Raw genomic sequence first — 22,678 nt, 5'->3', positions numbered from 1 at the left:
TTCCATTGAGAGTAAGCAAAGTGAGAGTGCATCATAGTACAGTAAAAGGTTTAATGAAAGTAATGATTATGAAGTTAAACATTTAGGTAGTTTAATTTAAGTCATTATAATGTACACTAATGTATGTATGTACGTAACTTTATAATGTTGATGATCTTAACTTTATGAAGGGAGGAAGAGTGAAACGGGAAAGACACTAACCGGCAACCTGTGGAATGTAAACAAAATGCGCATCATTGTACTGCATACAAAATTATGTACCACATTTCACAAGGCTTTCCATTTTATCCATTGTAGAGTCACGAGTTCAGGTGGTTCTTTTAGCTTGCAAGGAAGATACGGTCTCACCAGCCTCCTTAATAGAGTCTGCTGACTTGAAAATAGAGACAGTATAATATGGAGTCAAGATGGTGGCAAGCACTGCTATAGTTTTCTGACCTCTCTCATATCTGTGAATAATATCTAGCTTCATTTGAAGAGTAAGAGACTTCCTGGTCTTCTTACGAACACTAGGCCAATTGCATTTGGTGGTAAGTTGAGCTAGGGAAGACAAGCTGCTGCTGAGGCTGTTATGTTTTGACTGGGGAGTGAGTGTTGCGCGTGTTGTCCACGAGAGGCTTGATCTTGATCTTGATCTTTATTCTGTAGGTGTCCCAGGATTTTTCCTGAGGCAGGCCTTAATACCAGCAGCTCCTGGTGTATTCAAAAGCCTGTCAGCTTGCGTGATATGGTGGGGCTTTCAAATTTGGAAAAAAATTACCTGGATAAAACTTCGTTAAAGCGAGTTTAGTGTTCGTTAAACGAGCAGATGGTAGTAAAATGAAACCTTCGTTGTAGCGAAATTTCGTTGTGTGAACCTTCGTTAAACGGGGGTTGCCTGTACTGTGTTTTCTTCATGTACATGACCTGCCCATAGGCATGTGAATATATATACAGGTAACTCAATTTAGGAGATAGATTCGTTCCAAGAGGCATCGCGTTTATCAAAATTTTAAAACAAACATGTAATTCTCATAAGAAACAATAGATAATAGAGGAGATGTAGGATGTGGTCCCAAAAAATTTGTACAAAATATTCTATTTATTTGGCTAAATTAACATGTTTTTATTATTTACTATTCTAAATACTAGAAGTGTATTTCATTAGTAATTAACAATCACTCAGTGCCACGGAGTCGAGGTTATCCTCATGGCATGAGCGTATATGAATGCTAAGATATGATATCCATTATACCAGGCAATAGAGGAGTGGAAACATAAATATTGTGGTGAAAGCAACACGCAAGCTAAAAGGGTCACAAGAAGAAGAAGAAGCGGCTGAGTCGCCGTGAGTCTCAGCCTCGTCTGTGGCGATCTCATCTGTTTTATTTATTTTTTTTTTTTGGTATTCCATGTAAGATTTCAATTTATGCATTACAAAACAATCCTTTCTTGGGGGCAAGGTTTGTAAAAAGCTAATAGAAATGTTTTGTGAACATAAATGCATATATAAGACAGTAACACCACCTCGAGAGGTGGTGTTCTCAGCAACCTGATAGCAACTTCATTACCGTCCCTCCAAGCGTTCATGGATGCCATTTCGCGGCAGGAGGTTGCTCTGACGTTAAAGTTTCTTGGATCCATCTCCTGGCAGCCAATGAGCACTTTCAGGCGGGCTACCAACTTTGTGGATGCTATTTTGCGAAGGTTGGTATGTGAGCAGGAGGTTGCTATGGAGCTTGTCTGTACCAACATAGACAACAACCTGTTTTTTTAATCCGGCCCCGGAGCTCCCACCTATTGGCCAGGTGTGGAACTCTCAGGCACGCAGTTTGAAATTGCATTTGGTGCTCAGTTTGAAAATGCGGTTGGACCAAATCGCATATAAACAAACTGATCGCGCAAATTAAATTAATTATAATATTTTTTCGGTCGCGTTATAACAAAAACGCGTAAATCGAGAGTTACCTGTATCTTTATCACTCAGAAACAACCTGGCAGAGTTTGGGTTATAAGAGAGGGTGAGAGGCAGGTCAAGTACCCATAAGTCGCCTCACCTTTTTCCTCCTTCGTACACAGTGCCCAAAAGGTCGATGTCTGTCTTTGTCATTTCCCTCACTCACACGGTCGATGTTTATAAACTTCTTCCTGCGTGAGGTATATCTGTTTGGCCTCTCATATTCTATTTAGCAACAACTTTCCTGGGTTTATCTATTTTATCTCATTCCCTTTTTTCTTCTTTGTTTTCTTTTTATTTTCTTTTTTGTTCCATCATTATGTATGCAGATATACCATACCATAGGATAAATTAACTATTGAGTTGAATCTTTCTCTAGGAATTGAACCTATGTCAGGATTGGCATAGAAGTGCCTATGCTTTTGCTGACTTGTTATCAGGCAGATTGTAAGTAATGAAAGCCTGAATGAGTTTTGGTTGGTCTTGACCATCCTAACACAATACTGTGCCTTTCTACAGAGTAATCCATCCCACCAAGATGTTCTGTGGCATGACAGCAGTGGGTCTTGCCTTTGGTCTCTTCTACTACATGACCAACAGCAAGCAACCAGCAGCTGAGTTTAAGAAGAACCACCCTGTGCTGTCCTTACTGGCAATAGTGCTGGGGGCCTACTTTGTGGTGTACCTGCTCGGCTCTGTGGTGGTGTTCCTCATGGGTATCTTGCTCCCCATCACTGGTGAGTGAGTGTGACAGACATCACTGACAGGCAGACATTGGCATGATAATGTAAAATTATTAGGATTTGATTTTGATTATGGTCTGGAATACTTTTTTGATTGTGATTAAATTATGATTTTTTTTTCTCTCTGATTATGATTTCATTATGATAACTGAGTTTTGCTATTTTTTATTATGATTATTTTTTTTCTTTTTGTGCATGATTATGATTAGATTATGATTATAATAATATTTGACTGATTATTTATAAAAAAAAAAAAAACAATAATTAACTATGTTGCAATGCCTAAATAGGTGCCAAATTTTATCTATTAGGTACACTTTTACATATCTGAGCACAGTAATATATAAATCTGTTTAAATCACATACTAACTAATGATGGAGTTTGGAAAGAGTGCTAAGAAAACAAAAGTACTTGTCACCTGGGAAATTAAGAAATTAATGAAAGGACAGAAGAAAAGGACCTGGGAGTAACCATTTCTAGCAACATGTCCTTTGAAAGGCATATTAGCAAGATCACAGGGGGGAAACTTATAATTTACTTAGAGATATCAGAGCAGCATTTACATACATTGATGAAGATATGATAAAAAAAGTTGATAACAACAATGATATGTCAGCATTTGGAGTATGCAGCATTAATGTGGTCACCAAAGATAAAAAAAAATACATCAGGAAGCTGGAAAGAATCCAGAAAGCTGTAACAAAACTTCCTGCACATTAAAGTGAATATAGTTATGAAGAGAGGCTGGAAAAACGGATTAACTACACTGGAGGAAAGGAGGGAGAGAGGTGATATGATGGCATTATATACGATATTGGAAAGGATAGAGAAGCAGGACAAAGATGATCTTGTTAAACTTGATATGAGGAGCACCAGAGGACATAGAAGGACACTGAAAATGAGTGATTGCAGAAGATACAAAGAAATACAACTTTCCTCATAGATGTACATCTAGCAGCATGAAACAAACTTGATGATGAAACGGCATGTGGAAAGACCATACATAAATTTAAGCAAAATCTTTATAGAAACAGATCAGGAGGCAGGACAGCATGAGCCTAGTGTGTCTCTTTTTCTGTATCTCACAACTAGGTAAATACAACTAGGTGAGCATACACATACAATGGTAGCTAGTTCCAAGATTGATACTCAGAGAACGTTTTAGGTAGCTGTGTGGCTAGGCATTCTCATTTCTCATAATAGCCTTGCTTATATAAGCAATATTACTATTGTTCTTTAGAAATTATCACAACAAAGAACTTGATATAACTGTAAAGGTATCTGAATTTAAATTATTACAAAAGTCTCAGCTTAGATCCCTTCAGCTAAAATGTGTAAAGTTTTCTTTCAGTACAAAAGCTCATGGATGATTTTCATTATGTTACCGAAAGATATTGCAGCTGCTGCTTGAAATTTACTATCATTGGTTTTGATGGGAAACCAGTGGTCCACTTTTGCACCACTGGTCCACTTTACCACACCTTCCCCTATATCATAGTAGACAAACAAGCAAAAACATGAGATGGTGCAATGCTTTCAAAACATACTTTGACTTGAAAGTAAAGTGATTCATGGAAGTGGTTCATGGAAATTACAAATAAATGATCACAATAATCATGTTTTAATCAATGATTATTATCAAGAAAAATTTGATTGTGATTATCACCGCAGAGTAAATTTTGATTATGATTTGGTTAAAATTACACAAATTTTATGCTTTTTGATTATGATTTGGTAATGATTACGTAATCACAGCCATGGATTATGATTTTTCGATTAGTAATCATTATCGTGTCCATATCTGCTGGCAAGCAGGCTCATGTGTCATTCAGTGGAGTAGGCAGTAGTCACCTGCCGCCCGGTGGAATACTCCAGGAGAGGTACTTACGGGGATGTAGGCAGTGCTGCAGACTGAGTGATTCCCCGTGTCCTCTCTTCCCGGTTCCCTTTGTGGTCTCATTTATACAATTGAGCAGCTGCAGCCTGCCCTCTAAAGACAACTTCTACTACTTCCTACACTACACTACAACACCTTACACTTTTACACTCTCTTCAAATCAAAATTTAATAATGGCTTCACCACGCCCTGCCTCGGAGTCCCCCTCTGGGGAGGGGACCATAAATGTCCCCAGGTCGGACTGCCCTCTGCTGTCGACCTTGGGTGTCTTGACACTTCATCTAATACTTTCACTATCAATTTCTGCAACATTCGTGGCCTTCGTTCTAATTTTCAATCTGTGGAACACCACCTCTCCTCTACTAAACCTCATCTTCTCTTCCTAACCGAAACACAGTTGTCTGTGACTACTGACAGCAGCCCTTTTCTGTTCCCTCCTACTTGCTCTATCCTCATTTTCAATCCAAAGCTGGATGTTGCGCATACGTGCGTAACGACACCACTTGCTCTCGTGCCCACAATCTTGAATCTTCAGAATTTTCTACCATCTGGCTAAGACTTCAATGTCACTCTCTAACTAAATTCATCTGTGCTGTATACCTCTCACCTAATTCCTCTGACTATGTAAAATTCTTTGACTATTTGACTTCCAAGGTGGAGCACATCTTATCTCACTTTCCTTTTGCTGAGATCTCCATTTTAGGGATTTCAATGTTCACCACCAGCTTTGGCTTTCATCTTCTTTCACTGACCAACCTGGTGAACAAACCTTCAACTTTGCTATCCTTCATGACCTAGAGCAGCTAGTGAAGTTCCCTACCCGTATTCCTGACCGCCTTGGAGACACGCCCAACATTCTTGATCTTTTCCTAACCTCCAACCCTTCTGCTTACTCTGTTAAACTTTCCTCTCCGTTGGGCTCCTCCGACCACAATCTAATTTCCGTTACCAGTTCTATCACTCCAGTGCAGCCTCAGGACCCGCCTAAGCGGAGGTGCTTCTGGCATTTTAACTCTGCTAAGTGGGAGGAACTAAGGCAGTACTATTCTGATTTCCCTTGGGATGATTATTGTTTTCATGTCAGAGATCCTTCTCTTTGTGCCGAGCGCATAACAGAGGTGATTATCTCTGGCATGGAGCTATACATTCCTCATACTTTCTCTAACCCTAAAGCTAAAAAGCCTTGGTTTAACTCTGCTTGTTCTCGTGCTGTCAATGATAGAGAGGCGGCTCACAAACGGTTCCGTAGCCATCCAACTGCTGAAACTCATGCCCTATATATTTCTGCCCGTAATCATGCCAAATCTATTCTCCAACTTACTAAAAACTCTTTCATCAATAGAAAATGTCAAAGTCTTTCCAATTCTAACTCCTCTCGAGATTTCTGGCATCTAGCCAATAATATCTCTAACAACTTTACTTCTTCGTCTTTCCCTCCTTTACTTCATCCAGATGGCTCTACAGCTGTCTCTTCTTTTCTAAAGCTGAACTCTTCGCTCAAACCTTTGCTACCAACTCAACTTTGGATGATTCTGGGCATATTCCTCCTACTCCTCCACCCTCTGACTACTTCATCCCTAAAATTAAAATTCTTTATAAAGACGTTTTCCTGGCCCTCTCTGGCCTTGATTCTCGGAAGGCTTACGGTCCGGATGGAGTCCCTCCTGTTGTTCTCAAAAACTGTGCTTCCGAACTCGCTCACTGCCTGGTCAAACTCTTTCATCTGTGTCTCTACTTCTATTTATCCTTCTTGCTGGAAGTTTGCTCACATTCAACCTGTCCCTAAAAAAGGTGACCACTCCAATCCTTCTAACTACCGCCCTATAGCTTTGATTTCCTGCCTTTCTAAAGCCTTTGAGTCTATCCTTAATAGGAAGATAATGAGGCATCTATCAGCTCACAACCTTCTCTCTGATTGCCAGTATGGTTTCCGTAAAGGCAGATCTACTGGTGATCTTCTTACTTTCCTAACTGAATCTTGGTCATCCTCTTTAGGGACTTCGGTGAAACCTTTGCTGTCGGCCTTGACATATCGAAAGCCTTCGATAGAGTCTGGCACAAATCTTTAATTTCTAAACTACCCTCCTACGGATTCTATCCTTCTCTCTGTACCTTCATCTCCAGTTTCCTTTCCGATCGTTCTATTGCTGCTGTAGTAGACGGTCACTGTTCTTCCCTAAAACTATCAACAGTGGTGTTCCACAGGGTTCTGTCCTATCACCCACTCTCTTTCTATTATTCATCAATGATCTCCTAAATCTGACTCAATGCCCTATCCACTCCTATGCTGATGATACCACCCTGCATTATTCAACAGCGTTCAACAGACGCCCAACCCAACAACAATTAAATGACTCAAGGCGAGATGCTATAGGACGCCTAACTTCTGATCTTTCACTTGTTTCTGATTGGGGCAGAGAAAACCTGGTTTTGTTCAATGCCTCAAAAACTCAATTTCTACAACTATCTACTCGACATAACCTTCCAGACAACTATCCTCTCTTCTTCAATAACACTCAACTTCCCTCTCCTCTACATTAAACACACTCGGTCTATCCTTCACTAAAAATCTAAACTGGAAATTTCACATCTCTACTCTTGCTAAATCAGCTTCCAAGAAGTTAGGTGTCCTATGGCGTCTTCGTCCATTTTTCTCTCCTCCCAGCTGCTTGCTCTGTACAAGGGCCTTATCCGCCCGTGTATGGAGTATGGCTCTCATGTCTGGGGATCCACACACAGCTTTACTAAACAAGGTGGAATCTAAAGCTTTTCGTCTTATCAACTCTTCTCCTCTAACTGACTGTCTTGATTCTTTAAGTCACCGCCGCAATGTTGCATCTTTATCTGTCTTCTACCGCTGTTTTCATGCTGTCTGCTCTTCTGAACTTGCTAACTGCATGCCTTCCCCCTCCTGCGGCCTCGCTGCACAAGACTCTCTACTTCTTCTCATCCCTATTCTGTCCATCTTCCTAATGCAAGAGTTAACCAGTATCTTCACTCCTTCATTCCCTACACTGGTAAACTCTGGAACTCTCTACCTGTGTCTGTATTTCCACCTGCCTATGACTTAAACTCTTTCAAAAGAGGAGTGTCAAGACACCTCTTATGTTAACTGGACCCTCCTTTTAGATTTTTTTGTTTTTTCTCTACTTTCCTCTTAACAGGGCCTGGCAACCAGCGGGATTTTTTTTTTCCAACACTTTGTTTTCCCTTGGCCAGTGCCCTTGTAATGTAAAAAAAAAAAAAAAAAAAGGTGACATGGCCTGAAAAACCACATTGTTTGTGGTTTGCCGAGAGAATGGTAGATAAATAAAAATATACATTGAACCAATTTAGTTGCTTTTCTTTTCTTCTTTACAATATCCTGAAGGCATTTGGGGACACTGGATGCAAGGTTTCGTAAGTAAGTTTGTGGAAAACTAGCCCACAGTTGCTTGATTGCGGTCTCAAGTTTCGGCAGTGATGATGTGTCTATACCACGCAGCTGTCTTTTCATGTACACCCATTAGTCTTCTATAGGATTGATATCTGGGCTATTGCCAGGCCAATAACCAATGAAGGGTACCTTACAGTCAGTCAGCCACTGCTTAACAGATTTAGCAACATTTGCAGGAGCAGAATCATGCATAAACACTTTTGCTTGTGTTTTTTCAAAGAAATAGAACAAGACATCAATCAAAAATTCTAAATAGTTGTGTTGGTTCACTTTAACATTAGCAGGAAGAATAACTAAATTACTAACACCATAATATGCAAAGCAATTCCAAACCACACGTGATGCTGGTGGTTGCTTCACGAACTTGGAGGTGTACGTAGGATCCAAGGGATCACTGCTTGACTTGTGGTAGACTCATGATAACGGTGTCCCAGTAATAGTGAAAGTTGCCTCATCATTCAAGAACACTGTCTTCCATTGCTCCTCACTCCAAACTAGGTATTTCTTGCAAAATTTTATTCAATTCTCATTTTGCACTGCAGTTGACAGGGTTTCTTGCAGGCATGGTAACATTTATAGCCCAAGTCATTGTGCAGAATGTCCTGCAACCCGCTTAATGAAGGTTCACACAACGAAGGTTTCCTCTTACTACCATCTGCTTGTTTAATGAACACCAAACTCGCTTTAACAAAATTTTATCCAGATGATTTTTTCCAAGTTTGAAAGCCCCACCGTATCACGCAAGCCGACAGGCTTTTGAATACACTAGCGCCTCTCTTGGACAAAACGTGCACCACTCACTCCCCTAGTTCAAAACAACAACTGCATCAGCAGCAGCTCATCTTTTCTCGCTCTACATGCCACCAAAAAGCCCTGTAATGTCACTTAGCGTTGCTAAGAAGACCAGGAAGTCTCTTACTCTCGAAGTGAAGCTGGATATTATTCACAGACACGAGAGAAGCGAGAAAACTAATAGCATTGCTTCCCACCATGGCTTGACTCCATCTACTGTCTATCATTTTCAAATCAGCAGACTCTATTAAGAAGGCTGGTGAGATCATATCTTCCTTGCAAGCTTAAAGAACCACCTCAACTCATGACTCTGCAATGGATAAAATGGAAAGCCTTGTGGAAATGTGGTACATAAGTTTTGTATGCGGTACAATGATGCGCCCTTTGTTTACATTCCACAGGTTGCCAGCTAGCGTATTTCCCACTCCACTCTTCCTCCTTCATAAATTTAAGATCATCAACAATTTAAAGTTACTTACATACATATATTAGTGTACATTACACTTAACTCTCGGCTATCGCGCTCAATTGGGGCCGAAATAGCCGTGCCATAGCCGAAAACGCGATAGCCGAATTGATCTTGGCGGGAAGCGGTTTTGGCCAATGAGCGCTCAGATATCCCATATGGCTGGGTGGGCGATAGCAGGCATCTGAGGTCACGATAATGAAATTTAAGCGGCTTTTCATGGATGCATGATAGCAATAAAACGCGATAGCTGAAGTTGCGATAGCTGAGGTTTGACTGTATAATGACTTAGTCTTAAATTAAACTGCTTAAATGTTTTTCATAATTTTTACTTTCATTAAACCTTTTACTGTACTATGATGCACTCTCGCTTTGTTTACTCTCAATGGAAGCTCAAGTCAGGGGTTAAACTTGTTATAATTGGTTCACTTAACAAAAATTCTCTTAACGAAGGTTTTTTTTAGGAAAGTAACCCCTTCGTTAAGTGGGGGTTGCCTGTATATATATCAGATGCTCGCCACTATATGAGGCGGGCAGCCGGACATCGGATTTTTCAGATTATTGAATATTTCGACGAGGGGTTCCCCCCAATTGATATGATATAGTGTGTTTACTGTACTACTTACCATTCAAGCAAAACTGGTATAACTTGGAGGTTAGGGTAGAATTTATCAGCCATACCATTAATATAGAGCTTTACCTTTCAGTAATCTTCCTCCATGCATCGATGAGACTACGCAATCTCAAGAACAAGTTGATGAACAAAGTAGAATATCTGGGAATGAAGAAGACCCCCATGGGAGTCATCCTAGATGCTCTTGGCCTGGAACAAGACTTCTTCACGTAGGCACCTACCTCGGCCATCCTCTCTCTCTCTCTCTCTCTCTCTCTCTCTCTCTCTCTCTCTCTCTCTCTCTCTCTCTCTCTCTCTCGTTCAGGCTCCTTTTCTGTAAAGTTCTATTTGATATCTCTTAAGCATTTTCAGTCTCAAAAACACTTAATTTTCATATCAGGATGTTATGCTTTGAGCAGCTGGAGTAATACAGCCAATTGTAGAGCACCAAGATGCAGTAACTAGTTGTCTTTACAGTGCACACACTGAACTTAATGTCATAAGCGTAAGTTAGTGGTGAAAATTTTTAAAGGTGGTTATAGTCTCCTTTTAGTAGTAAATAAGGAAACACGAGGAATAGAACTTTAAGTACTTTTCACTTTACTAACGAGAACTCTGTGTAGCTGTCTAAAATTATCACTCTAGGAAAACTCTGATATTGTGAATGGGGTTAATTTCTTAAAGTTTTTATTTAAACACACAAAACATGTATTAACTTTACAAAACTTCACTTTCATATTCTGAAAAAAAAAAAAAAAGTAATAATGTTTGGATTCAAGAAAAGTTTCCCTTTGTTAGTTAATAATTTCTTACAAGAATAAAAAAAAAGTGACAGTCCTCATTGCAGCAGTAAATGTGATGTCATCTGAGTAGCATAAACTCTCAAGCTATGAGACATGTCATGATGACCTGTTGGCTCAAGCTAACAGGATTGGTGTGGTTGATGACAGTAAAACTGTTGTAAGGAACCTTGTACCTGGAAGTGTCAAGTGATCTGTTTGTTAGTGCTAAAAAGGTTGTCTTTAGCTAGAATTATGCTCAGTAGTTAATTTAGTTCTGATTAGAGTTATGGTATTTGCTTTTTGGCAGATGTTCCCTGCCTTCCTGTTGAGGTGGTTGTCATTAGTGTCACACTCCAGCAAGCAGCATGGAGCCATAGCATATGCAAAGCAACCTTTGCTCATGTGTAGATTAGTGATGAAGAAAGAAAGAACAATGACAAAACAAGGTACTTTTAGTCGGTAGATTTTAATATGCTGGGTAGAAAGAAATAGTGACAAACATCTTACTTAGTAATGTGAGAGAGACATATAGCTCCTCGACTTAGTAAGAAGTATGTTAAAGAAGAATATTGGCCATAGTAATTTTCATCCGAGTCTCAGTGTATGCAGTACCAACACACACATTTTTCCTTGGTATGGAATCATCTAATCAGGACTGTGTCAATGTTAATACTGATTAACTATATAGAGTGTCATTAGTAGCTGGGGATTTAGTATATTTGCTATCTAATTCCTAATAAGAAGTGAAAACTGTTTTATATCTGTACCCTTTGTGAGACAGACTCCATCTATATCAAGTGGTCATGGCTAGCTGAGGACTCAATCATTTAAAGACTTTGTTTGCCATGCTTCTTTGATTACAAGGGATGAAAATTAGTTTTTACATCCTAAGTTATTTTTTTTAAGTGGCCATTAGTCACAGTTGGAACATGAAAGTTCTCCACCAATATAAATATTTGTGATCAAGTGTGTAACTGGTTCCAGCGAGTGTGAGGGAGTCTCTAAGAAGGTATTGTGCTAGAGCCACAAAGTATGGAAACCTGTCATTGTAGTGTATCTGCGTAAAATTTTACTCTTACCTAGATATAGATAGTTAATGTAAGATCACCACAGATGTTCAGCTTGGAAGTCATAATGTTAATAAAACATCATCATAGTTGATAATAGTAATTTGACACCACAGGACATGCAAATATGGTAACACTATCACTGTATTATAAATCCTAATCTGAAATATGAAGCAAATGTAAGATATATTCCTCTAACCATAATAATTACATTTAATGTTGTATAAATAAGCAGAGGTTTTGGTGGGAATGTAGAGATTTTAGTATGTTTTCAAGGAAAGCTGCTATGGTGACATGAATCAGCAGGTGAGAGTGTCTTCCAGTGATTGATTTACCAAGTCTGCATGTTCTTGGGTGAGAAATATAAAGGACTGCAGTCAGTGACATCAAGCATAGTCATTCTCGTTCTGAGTTTTCCCGGAATTATATTTCATCGTATAACTTTCAAAGTAGTCATTCGTCTCATTAATAGGGTATTTTGATTGTGTTGTAAATTGTACTGTTTGATCACTACATTGGTTTGGATAGGTGGGACATAGTCTTGGATTGCTGTGAACACTTTGTCACTGATCATTTGGCTTTGGTTATATTTCATATTGTTGGTTATTAATGTAATGTGGAGTCTACACATAGTGTAGGCTGTACTCCTGGATTTGTTTTCTGTGATCAAAGCACACTGCTTAACTTAGGCATCTGTAAGTAAAATATTAGACGTTTATTTTTATAACTGGGTCAGTATGAGTTGAACACTTAATTTTGTAGTTAAAACACTTTACTTGAAATGCACGACCTATTATATTACGCATAGCTTACTCACTGTAGAAGTTTTTATTTTTGTAGATTGCAAAATCAGTAGCACCTTGTAAGAATATTAGGTAGCCTACTAAGCTGATACAGCTTCACAAATCAGTAACTCATTTCAGGTTTAATTTAGTATTTTTATGTATGCCAATCAAAACCACTGTTCAGAATTTTATTTATCTTTAGTATACTCACCTTAAGAATGCAACTGATTTTAAAGCACAGCAAATAATGAAAAGTAATGAAATAACTTTTCATCTTAATCATTGCCTTCATCTTTGTTTCATTCTTCTGTTTAGTGGTAAAGTATTGCACAAAATAAGGGAGATACAGGGAAGATAAAACTTGTAATCACGAGACAGACTTACTGACCCAGTCAACAATAGTGTTTGTGAAGACACTGGACTGTCCAATCACTAATGATGTCTGAAGTACCTCAAGCTAGTTGCATTTCTTCCTATGTGGTTTCATTACAAGTAATTTTGGAAGAATGAGTTTCAGATTTTTTATTTCATATAAGCATGCTAGAATATTCCTTGGCACACACTCATATGGGCAGAAGCACCAATGATTTGTAGCTTGTAAACATACACGTGTGTGTGCGTGTGTGTGTGTGTGTGCGCGCGCATAATAAAAGAAAAAAAATAAGGTTTTTATGGCTAGTGCTTGAGACTATTCTACTGGTGTTAGTTGGTAGAAGTCCTGGTGTGGTGTGTCAGCTGGTAGAAGTCATCATATTATGGTAACATTAACATGAGCAACAGATGATGATAGGGACAGTCATAGCCTCTAACAGGTGATCTGAAGTAAAATAGTGTTTGTTGATGGTGAATGTTATCATTAAACTTCAACACACTAGACTGATTAGTTAAATTTGCAAGACTAAAGCATGCTAATTTATGGGTTGGAGTTTCACAGAAAGGCTAGCAAGGAAGCAAGACTAAAGCTGAGCCTTAATACTATCATATGCACTTTATAAACACTGGTCTTTCACATTGTTTTCCACACACACTCCTTTGCTTGATATTCTTGTCTTTCTTTGGTTTTGTTTTGTTCCTTATTCTAGGTCCAAGGTGACTCTTGACAGTGGAAGTGCAAAGTTCGTGGACGACCTGATGAACAACATGACTACAAAGCTGAAGTAGGCACAGCCTCCACACACTACGTTTATACCACTGTTCATACGAGTATTGCTATGCTTGCAACTTCCATCCATCGTATTGCTCCTGTTATCAAGTAGTATATTAATAGCAGCTACATAGGAAGACCAGCTGTTTGAATGTTTTAACCTTTACTAATTTATTTTGGATTAAAATCTGTAATTTTAATTTTACCTTGTTGAGTTTTGCATGTTAGTTAAATATGCACAATCTTATGGACTAAGTGAAATTGCCTCAATTTCAAAACACCGACTTATACATATTTGTTTTTCTTTTGTTTTATTCCCCATCTAGGTCCACCATGAACAGTGACAGTGCAAAGCTCCTGAAAGATTTGATGAACGACAAACCTACTAAATTTAAATAAGCACAACCTCCCCTCTTGCTTCCCATTAATTCATTGTTCACAATGCTTTTGCTGTGCTTGAAACTGTTTATCCATCCATGTTGCTTTTGTCACCAATGCATCTATCATACAATTTGTTTAATGTACTTTAGTGATGATGGTTCTTTATAGATAAATATTCAAATAATTGTGATACATTACTGTATAATATATAAATAATTAATTAGAAAAATGTTGTACATGTATGTATAGGGTATGAGCATTTTTTTTCCCCATGTACTTAAGTGCTCCAATACATCAACACTGACCACACCTACTTTTATGATACCTACTGCAGGGTAGGACAGACTTGTTTCAAAACAGATAGTTCTTAATCCTTTGTCCAAAAACTGGAAACTTTTATGTAATATAGTGAACTTGAAGAGTTGTTATTGCAATTCAATCTGTTGGGGAATAGAACAGGATTACAAATAATAATTGACATTGGGAAAACCTTGTGTAAGGAGAGACATGCATGCTACATACTTTTATGTGTAAACTGTGCTCTTAATTTATTTTTACACAGTAAACAATACTGAAAAGAATAAAGAAATTTGCAGTTTCACCCACCATGGAATCTATGATGATGTGGCTTATTAAAAAGGAGAAATATAGTGAACTGATTTTGGTAAATATCATTTCCGTTGCAAATGGATTTTTCGAGTTTTGACTTTTTCAACTCCAACTTATGCCTACTTCTCATTCCCAATGATCTTGGGGAATCTGGGAAATAGGGGTTTTTGGGTGGGAGAGCATTAAATTGAGTAATGTGTGCTGCAAAAGAGATTGAAAATCAACAAAATCATATAAAAAAATCTCTGGAAATAGTTTGATGGCGGCAGCAGTCGCAGTTATGATGAGTGTTGCTTTGTTATACCATCGATCAGTTCATTACATTTCTAACCAGAATAACATATCACAGATTCCACAGTTGCGTGAAACTACAAATTTACCTAAAATAAATAATGGTAATAAATGGATAAAAAGAAAATTAAATTATACATCAAAATGAAATGGGAGAGGGAGGCTTTAGGAGTGGTCAAACTTGTGATTGTGACATCAGAACCATTAACAAACTTAGGGCATGAGGTTTCTTGAATTAAAATTTACTAAATATAATAAAAGAACATTCCTTGATGTGTTCAGCAACCTAGTCTTCTTACAATAGCATTACAATATGCAAAACTGATCAAAATGGAAAGAAACAATATGCAAAACTGATCAGTATTGCAAGTTGAAATTATCTGAAATTTTTATTTTATGATTTACAAACTTGTGAGGTATCAGGTAAACATCTTGTGATCGGGATACCACCCAGATGAGAAGTGAGGTATTGATGGTTGATGGCTTTCAATATGATACTGAGAGCATTATAATAATTTAGTAAAATAAAATTAATGTGATAGAGACAGATGCATCTTATGGTAAAATGAAACAAGTTTTCATATAATAAACACTATCGAAAAAAATCTAAAACTAAGAAATAATCTTCATTAGGTACTAATACTTTATAATGGTTGTGACCAAGTAATGAAATGGTTGTGAAATTGGAGATCTGACATCTGGAGAACCTCACATCTCCAATTTATGCCAAAGCTTGCAGTCAACTAGTGAATGTTATCCAATGTGATATTTTGGGGGTACCCAGAACCATAGCTCCACTGCTGAGTTTTATTACAAAGTACGTGCGAAGCGGTAACACGGAGACCCAACAGGTATTACAGATGAACCTGACTTGTAGGCAGGAAGGCAGCCAGCCAGCAAGTGACCTGTGCTGCTCTGACCGGGCTATGTATATGGTAGGATAGGTGATGGTGAACAGGCGTGTTAACAAGCTTAGGGTACTTCGTTGGTAATAACAATCCAATGATAATCTTAACTCGTAGGCGAACACTCGGCAGTTTGTACATAAAAACCCTATTACTATATTTACAGTTTTACACCACAGTACTCCCCCTGGAAGTACGGAGTACCAAGACATTACAAGCAAAACTGAACACATACCCCAAATGAACATCAACCAAAAAAAAAATAAATAAATAAATAAATAAACATGAAACATATAGAGACTTCACATAAATATCACAAAAGTGTGTACACAATAACAATCAAAAGTAGTGATACTCTGGGTCGACACGAAAACGCACTACCCTACCGGAACGCGTACGTTGAGGAGAGCTAGAAACAAGGTCTGGAAAAGGAGGAATAGAAAGAGAGGAAGGAGAGACAAGAGGATTACTTAAAGAACTGCTGCAATCTACACTCGCACGGGGAACAAGGAACGGGTCCTTCGGCAGCTCATAGGCAGGCTTAAGGCGATCAATAGAAACTGCCGTTTCCCCCTGAGAAAGCTGAAGAAGGAAGTACTTTTGTTCTCTCCGAACAACATCGTACGGACCAGTATAAGGTGCCTCCAAACTCTTCCGAACACGGTCAACACGCACCCAGACCCGAGGGCACGTACGCAAGTCTTTAGGGACATAAGAATCACTACGAGTGTGACAGTCACCAGCTGCAAAGGATTCAAAATTTATAGCCCTCATTTCCTTGATGAAGAACTGCAAGGTGTCATCGGTAGTATGAGTCTGTGAAGCATCAGAAAACAGCAGGTGAGGACACATCATGTATGCCCCTGTAACAGCAGTAAAAGGCGAAAAATTAGAACTATTTGGCATCATACGGAAGCCTAATAAAACCATGGGGAGGGCAGTAAACCAGTTTTCCTTCCGCACTCTAATAGCCGCCTTCAGGCGTCTATGATGCCTTTCAAGGACACCATTAGACTGGGGGTGATAACTCATTGTGCGAACATGATGAAATCCCACTAGGGAAGCCAGATCGGAAAATAACTCTCCCTCAAACTGAGCGCCCCTCTCAGTCATCACATGAAGGGGAACGCCAAACACGTCACCCAGCCGTTCACAAATGCAATCGCGACAGAGGTCGAGGTGATATTGACAAGGGGAATGGCCTCTGGCCACCGCGTAGCCCTGTCAATACACGTCAAAAGATACTTAAATGGCAAGGAATAAGGATAATTAGGCAGTTCCGCAGAAGGGAAGGGACCCACAATATCAATATGAACAGTCTGAAATCTATCCGTTGGTGCACTAATAGTTGTGACAGGTGCGCGTACATGTCTGTGAATTTTAGAATCTTGGCAAGGAAGGCAATGCTTGATAAAGTCTTGTACATGTTTATCAATGTTTGGCCAAAAGAACCGTTCTTTAACTAACCTTGCAGTATACTTAAGCCCATGGTGAGAAATATTATGCAAAGATGAAATAACTGCACCCGTAAGAGAGGCTGGCACAAAAGGTCTAGGAGAAGCTGTTGATCTATCACACCACAATGTAAGATCATGGGAAACATCATATTTAACCAAGCGCTCTCTATAATCTTGAAGATCAGCATCATCCAGTTGAGCTCTCGCTATACCATGGAGATCAAAAACATCCAGTGACTGCATGAGTTGACCGAGACAGACAATCTGCAATATTATTGTCACCACAAATATAATGAAGTGAGGTTACAAATTCAGAAATAAAGGACAGTTGGCACTGTTGGCGATCAGATTTAGGTATAGACTTAGAATAGAAAGCAGACAATAGGTTTATGATCCAGGAAAAGCGTTACATCATGATCATCTATAACAGATAAAAAATGCAGCACAGCAAGATAAGCTGCTTAGAGTTCTCTATCATATGTTGAGTAAGTTTTCTGGACATTACACAATTTCTTAGAGAAAAACACTATAGGCGATGGTTTAGCGTCCACCATTTGGTAGAGTGCTGCACCAACAGCCAGGCCAGAACTGTCAGTTACAAGTTGGTATTGAGTGGAGGAAGTAGAGGGATAAACTAGAGTAGGACAGTCAAGTAAAGCTTGCTTCAAACAATCAAAAGAGGCTCTAGCTGAATCTGACCAATGGAGAGAATTAGTAGAATGGTTATGTCTCAACAATTCTGTTACCAGATGAGCTATTTCAGCAAACCTTAGGATCATTTGCTGGAAGAAGTTGAGCATACCCATAAACTGTCTCAGCTCCTTAGATGTTCCAGGTAAGGGGGAATTCTGATATAACAGCAACTTTATCAGGCGGTGGTCGAACTCCAACAGGACTCACCTCATATCCTAGAAAACTCAATACAGGTTTAAAGAAAGTACATTTGTTCACATTCAGCCTTAGTTTGTGCTTAGAAAGTATTGCAAGAATATTATCTGTCAGTAAGGTGTTCCTCAATCGAGGTACTAGCCACAAGGATGTCATGAAGATAACAAAAAACATTATCAGTGTTGGCTAGAATACTATCCATGAACCTCTGAAAGGTGGCCCCTGCATTCTTAACACCAAAAGGCATGTATTTATACTCAAAGAGCCCAAAAGGTGTACAGACTGCAAAGTCTTAGCAATGTCACAGGCAGCAACTGGGATTTGTAGATAAGCTCTCTGTAAATCTAATTTTGTAAACACAGTTTTACCATCTAAAGACATCGTTAACGAACGCAAATGAGGAATGGGATACTTATCGCTTACCGTGACACTGTTTAGACCCCTGTAATCACCGCACGGCCGCCATGTGCCTGGCTCCTTCTTGGGAACGAGGTGGAGTGGCGACGCCCAAGGTGAATTCGATCTCTGAATAATACCAGCATTTAACAAAAATTTGAATTCCTGTTTGGCTGCTTCAAGTTTCGTACCTGTGAGAGGTCTAACCTTGAAATGAACTGGCGAGGAATTTCCAGTATCTATGTGATGGGCAATGGCTCCTTCCGCACAGTTTTCAGAGTGAAGCCGTAATGGGGCTGTAAGTATAGGATACTTTAAAAGTAAAGATTGAACATTAGAGTCATGAATACCATAATCGATACTGTAAGCTAGCAATAAGGAACTTGAAGCTTTCAAGGGAATTTTACTTTTGGTTGTTTGATCAAAGAGTGTATTACTTCGACAATCCACAAGTAAATTTTGAGCACTCAAAAAATTTGTCCCAAGGATGGGTTGTGTCACACTAGCCACCACAAATAACCACAGGAAAGAACGCCGTAGGCGCTGAATCCCGAGCTCCACACCACATTGACTTTACCATGACACTTAATCACTTCCCCTGAGGCATTAGTTAAATTAACATTAGTTGGTCTTAGGAATGGCAACATATCACGGTGGTAAGGCAACAATGAAATAGAGGAACCAGTATCTATAAAAAAGGAATAAGTCTTACAACCGATTTTGGCACTAATCTTAAGTGGCAATCTGACAGTTGTTAAGTTCACAGATTGCCCACCTAGTTTTCCGAAAAATCAAGGAGTGGCTGGTTAGTACCTGGTCTGCTTGGTGAACGAGAAGGGGATGACGAGCGTGAAGGCCACCGAGAACTTGGCAACACGTTGAGACCAACTTTTGAAGAAAACAGCATGCACCAAGGTTTACATGATTTGGCATTTTGTCCATAATATAAATGATACCTACATACCCGTGGCCTTTGCTTGTCGTGGAAAGCTCTAACACCAACTGGAATAGAAAAGTGGGCATAATTTATAGTTATATTTCTACCTGTTGGGTCTCTGTGTGAGTATGATGGTCTGGATGTGTACACCTGATTGACTTGGGCACCACATGTCACGTTATAAGACATAAGGGTGTCTGAGACTCTGGCTAGCTCCTCCAATGACATACTGGTATCATAAGTAGCAATCAGAGGCCTGATGTTATTTGGCAAGGCTTTTATGAATTTTATTCTAAGAAATTCCTCACCGAGAGCCAATGGAGTTGCTATCTTGCGTTGTTCACGCAAATACTGAGTAGGTTTAGTGAACGAGATTTGGTTCTGAGTCACTAATGAATCAAAAAGTTCTGGCTTAGACTGTGAGAATAAATTAGTCAAGGCTGTCTTGAGTTTGTCATAACAAACGGATTGAATCACATCATCATTCACCTGATTAAGAACCCTAACAGGCAAATTTGACAACACATGGTGAAACTTGGTACTAGATACTGTTATATTCGCCAAAATGAACTGTAATTCAATGATACTAAACCATCTTGCTACTGCGGTCTCATCAAACACTGGTGGCTTAACCGCCACAGCTGCAGCAGCTACGCTAGTGGTGTCACTCTTGACAGGATCAGACATTATTGCAAGTCACTGTCACCAAAAAATTTTTCCTTACGGTGCGTAAACGTGATCACAGGCTAACACACTGCGCTGACGGTCCAACACATCTGAAGCCGTGAGGAATCGGGGTGCTTGGCAGGGTTTCGATCAGTACCACTGTAGCAGAACGGAGTGTTGGTATGTGCAACAGCCAGCTACACAAATCTGGAAGACGTAAATAGGTAACAAGCCGCCATGTCACTCGTAACGACTGCCGCTTCACTCCCGGATGTGTCGCTATGTTCCCCGCCTGTCACACCGGTTGCCAGCCTGTCAGTCACTCCAATCGCCGGCCCGTCACTCCGTGCGTCAGAGTCACTCCAGGGTCACCAATTTTAGGGTAACCAGAACCATAGCTCCACTGCTGAGTTTTATTACAAAGTACGTGCGAAGCAGTAACACGGAGACCCAACAGGTATTACAGATGAACCTGACTTGTAGGCAGGAAGGCAGCCGGCCAGCAAGTGACCTGCGCTACTCTGACCGGATTATATATACAGTAGGATAGGTGACGGTGAACAGGCGTGTTAACAAGCTTAGGGTACTTCGTTGGTAATAACAATCCAACGATAATCTTAACTCGTAGGTGAACACTCGGCAGTTTGTACATAAAAACCCTATTACTATATTTACAGTTTTACACCACAATATCATGATCATAAGATATTAATTCTTAGGTCTCTCACTATACTTGGTGAAATTACTATTTGAAAATACATCTGAATCAAACAACTTGTAACCATGGATGGTATCAACCCTTCATTCAAAGTGGGGAACACGTAAATCAATGATCATTGTATGCTCATATTTGTAATAACTTCACTTGTAATAATAGACATATTTGGTCTGTTCTCAATGGATGGTCAGAAATGAAGTCTACTCAGCACCATTAGTATCAGGAAATGAAATAGAAACAAAGGGAAAAAAAAAAAAAAAAAAATGAAGCACTATCAAAAGTGCATGACTGCTGAATTTCATCATCTTCATAATGATCACGCCAACTTCTTTGAGATAAATCTGGAAAGAGAAGCTGGTTTTCAAGTTTTAGTCTTATTTAATTCTACCATGAAAGACAACATTGGTATGGAAATGAAATGTCCAACCAAACAATGTATGATGTAATGTCTATGATGGTATTGTTCTTCCAATAGATGACATTTTCTGTATTTGGTTCCATTCTAAATAAATGCTACTGGTGCAGATAAAATTTGTAGACATGACCTAAAATAAGTTTGGGATTACAGTAAACCTCAGTGCTAACAGATGTAGCCATGCATTTAAATTGATATATGATGCCATAATATATTCTCACTTGGTGCCATTTCTCACCTAAGCTCATGTAATGTAATGTATTTCCTTTCCAATACAGTTATGCTTATAGGTAACTTTTATTGAGCTTAGTTTTTCTACAGTTTTGTCCTGTGATTCATTAAAATATTCTCCATGTTTATAAGGAGACACAGTCAGTCAGAGTATTTAAATGAAGGTTGAAGGAGAATGGCAAACAAGATGAAATGAGCGCAACCACTTGACTTGTGACTTGTATTGTTAAGACAACACGTCTAATAAGTTGCCAAAAAGGAGCTGCAAATGTACCCATAAAGGACAAACTACAACATTGAATGGATGCTATTATTATTATTATCATTATTATTTATATTATTATTATTATTACTACTAATTCTGTTTTTAACAACTGCATACTGTAAATACCTACTGCATAATCTTAACCATATACTCCCATCAAATAGAAAAAGAAAGAAAAGTAAAAGGTCCAAGTAATGGCACAACAATCTCCAGTTTTTGTCATGTTACCTATGATTGTAAAAGGAATAACTTTTGGTGGGAGATGTTTAGCAATTATGGTGGGAGACAATTAGTCATTAATGGTATAAGACAGTTTAGTGGACTTTAAATATATGCATTTTGTATGTAGTAGTATTGTGTAGCACAGATTTTTCCTCTACTGCTAGTTTTTAAAGATTTTCTGAAAACTGTAAAGATAGTTTTTGACATTAAAAGATCTGAAGTACTCAAAATCTAATATTTACTTGCCTACCAATATTACCAATAAAAAAAAATAAATAAATAAATAAATAAAGTACAAAAATAAAGGTGTACATACTTGTGAAAGAGTTTTGGAGTATGTTGGTTGGAAGTACTGGTGAAAGGAGTTGGCTGGGAGTGCTGGTGAAGAGGTCTTGTTCTGAAGTAATGTGTGGATTAATGCTGCAAGGCACAAATAATTTATCAATATATTGGTGAAGGTTGCAATAGGAAGACACCCATCACCATTATCATTATTTTGTAAGATTATAAATTAATTCCAAAGTAAGGACAATATACTGGAGAAAAAAAAAAAAAAAAAAAAAAAAAAGTATGCTTGACTAAGTATAATTTATCATAGCATGAGTGATTTTTGTGTCAAATAATTTTTGTATAAG

General features: G+C 38.7%; 1 protein-coding gene across 1 annotated transcript in view; it reads left to right on the top strand.

Annotated features, from left to right (window-relative positions):
• Nucleotides 1-22,273, top strand: part of LOC123516912 (PRA1 family protein 3-like) — a 35,815-nt gene extending 13,542 nt beyond the window's left edge. The window contains exons 2-5 of the mRNA XM_045276680.1: nt 2,456-2,673; nt 9,979-10,114; nt 13,601-13,675; nt 13,989-22,273. Of these exons, the coding sequence (XP_045132615.1) occupies nt 2,456-2,673; nt 9,979-10,114; nt 13,601-13,675; nt 13,989-14,061 (502 nt within the window). The 3' untranslated portion in view covers nt 14,062-22,273. The remainder of the gene's footprint in view (nt 1-2,455; nt 2,674-9,978; nt 10,115-13,600; nt 13,676-13,988) is intronic.
• The last annotated feature ends 405 nt before the right edge of the window (nt 22,274-22,678 follow it).

Source organism: Portunus trituberculatus, chromosome 41 (assembly GCF_017591435.1).
Source record: "Portunus trituberculatus isolate SZX2019 chromosome 41, ASM1759143v1, whole genome shotgun sequence".
Taxonomy (NCBI): domain Eukaryota; kingdom Metazoa; phylum Arthropoda; class Malacostraca; order Decapoda; family Portunidae; genus Portunus; species Portunus trituberculatus.
Note: the sequence above shows the minus strand (reverse complement) of the source record. Positions and strands in the feature narration are given on the sequence as shown.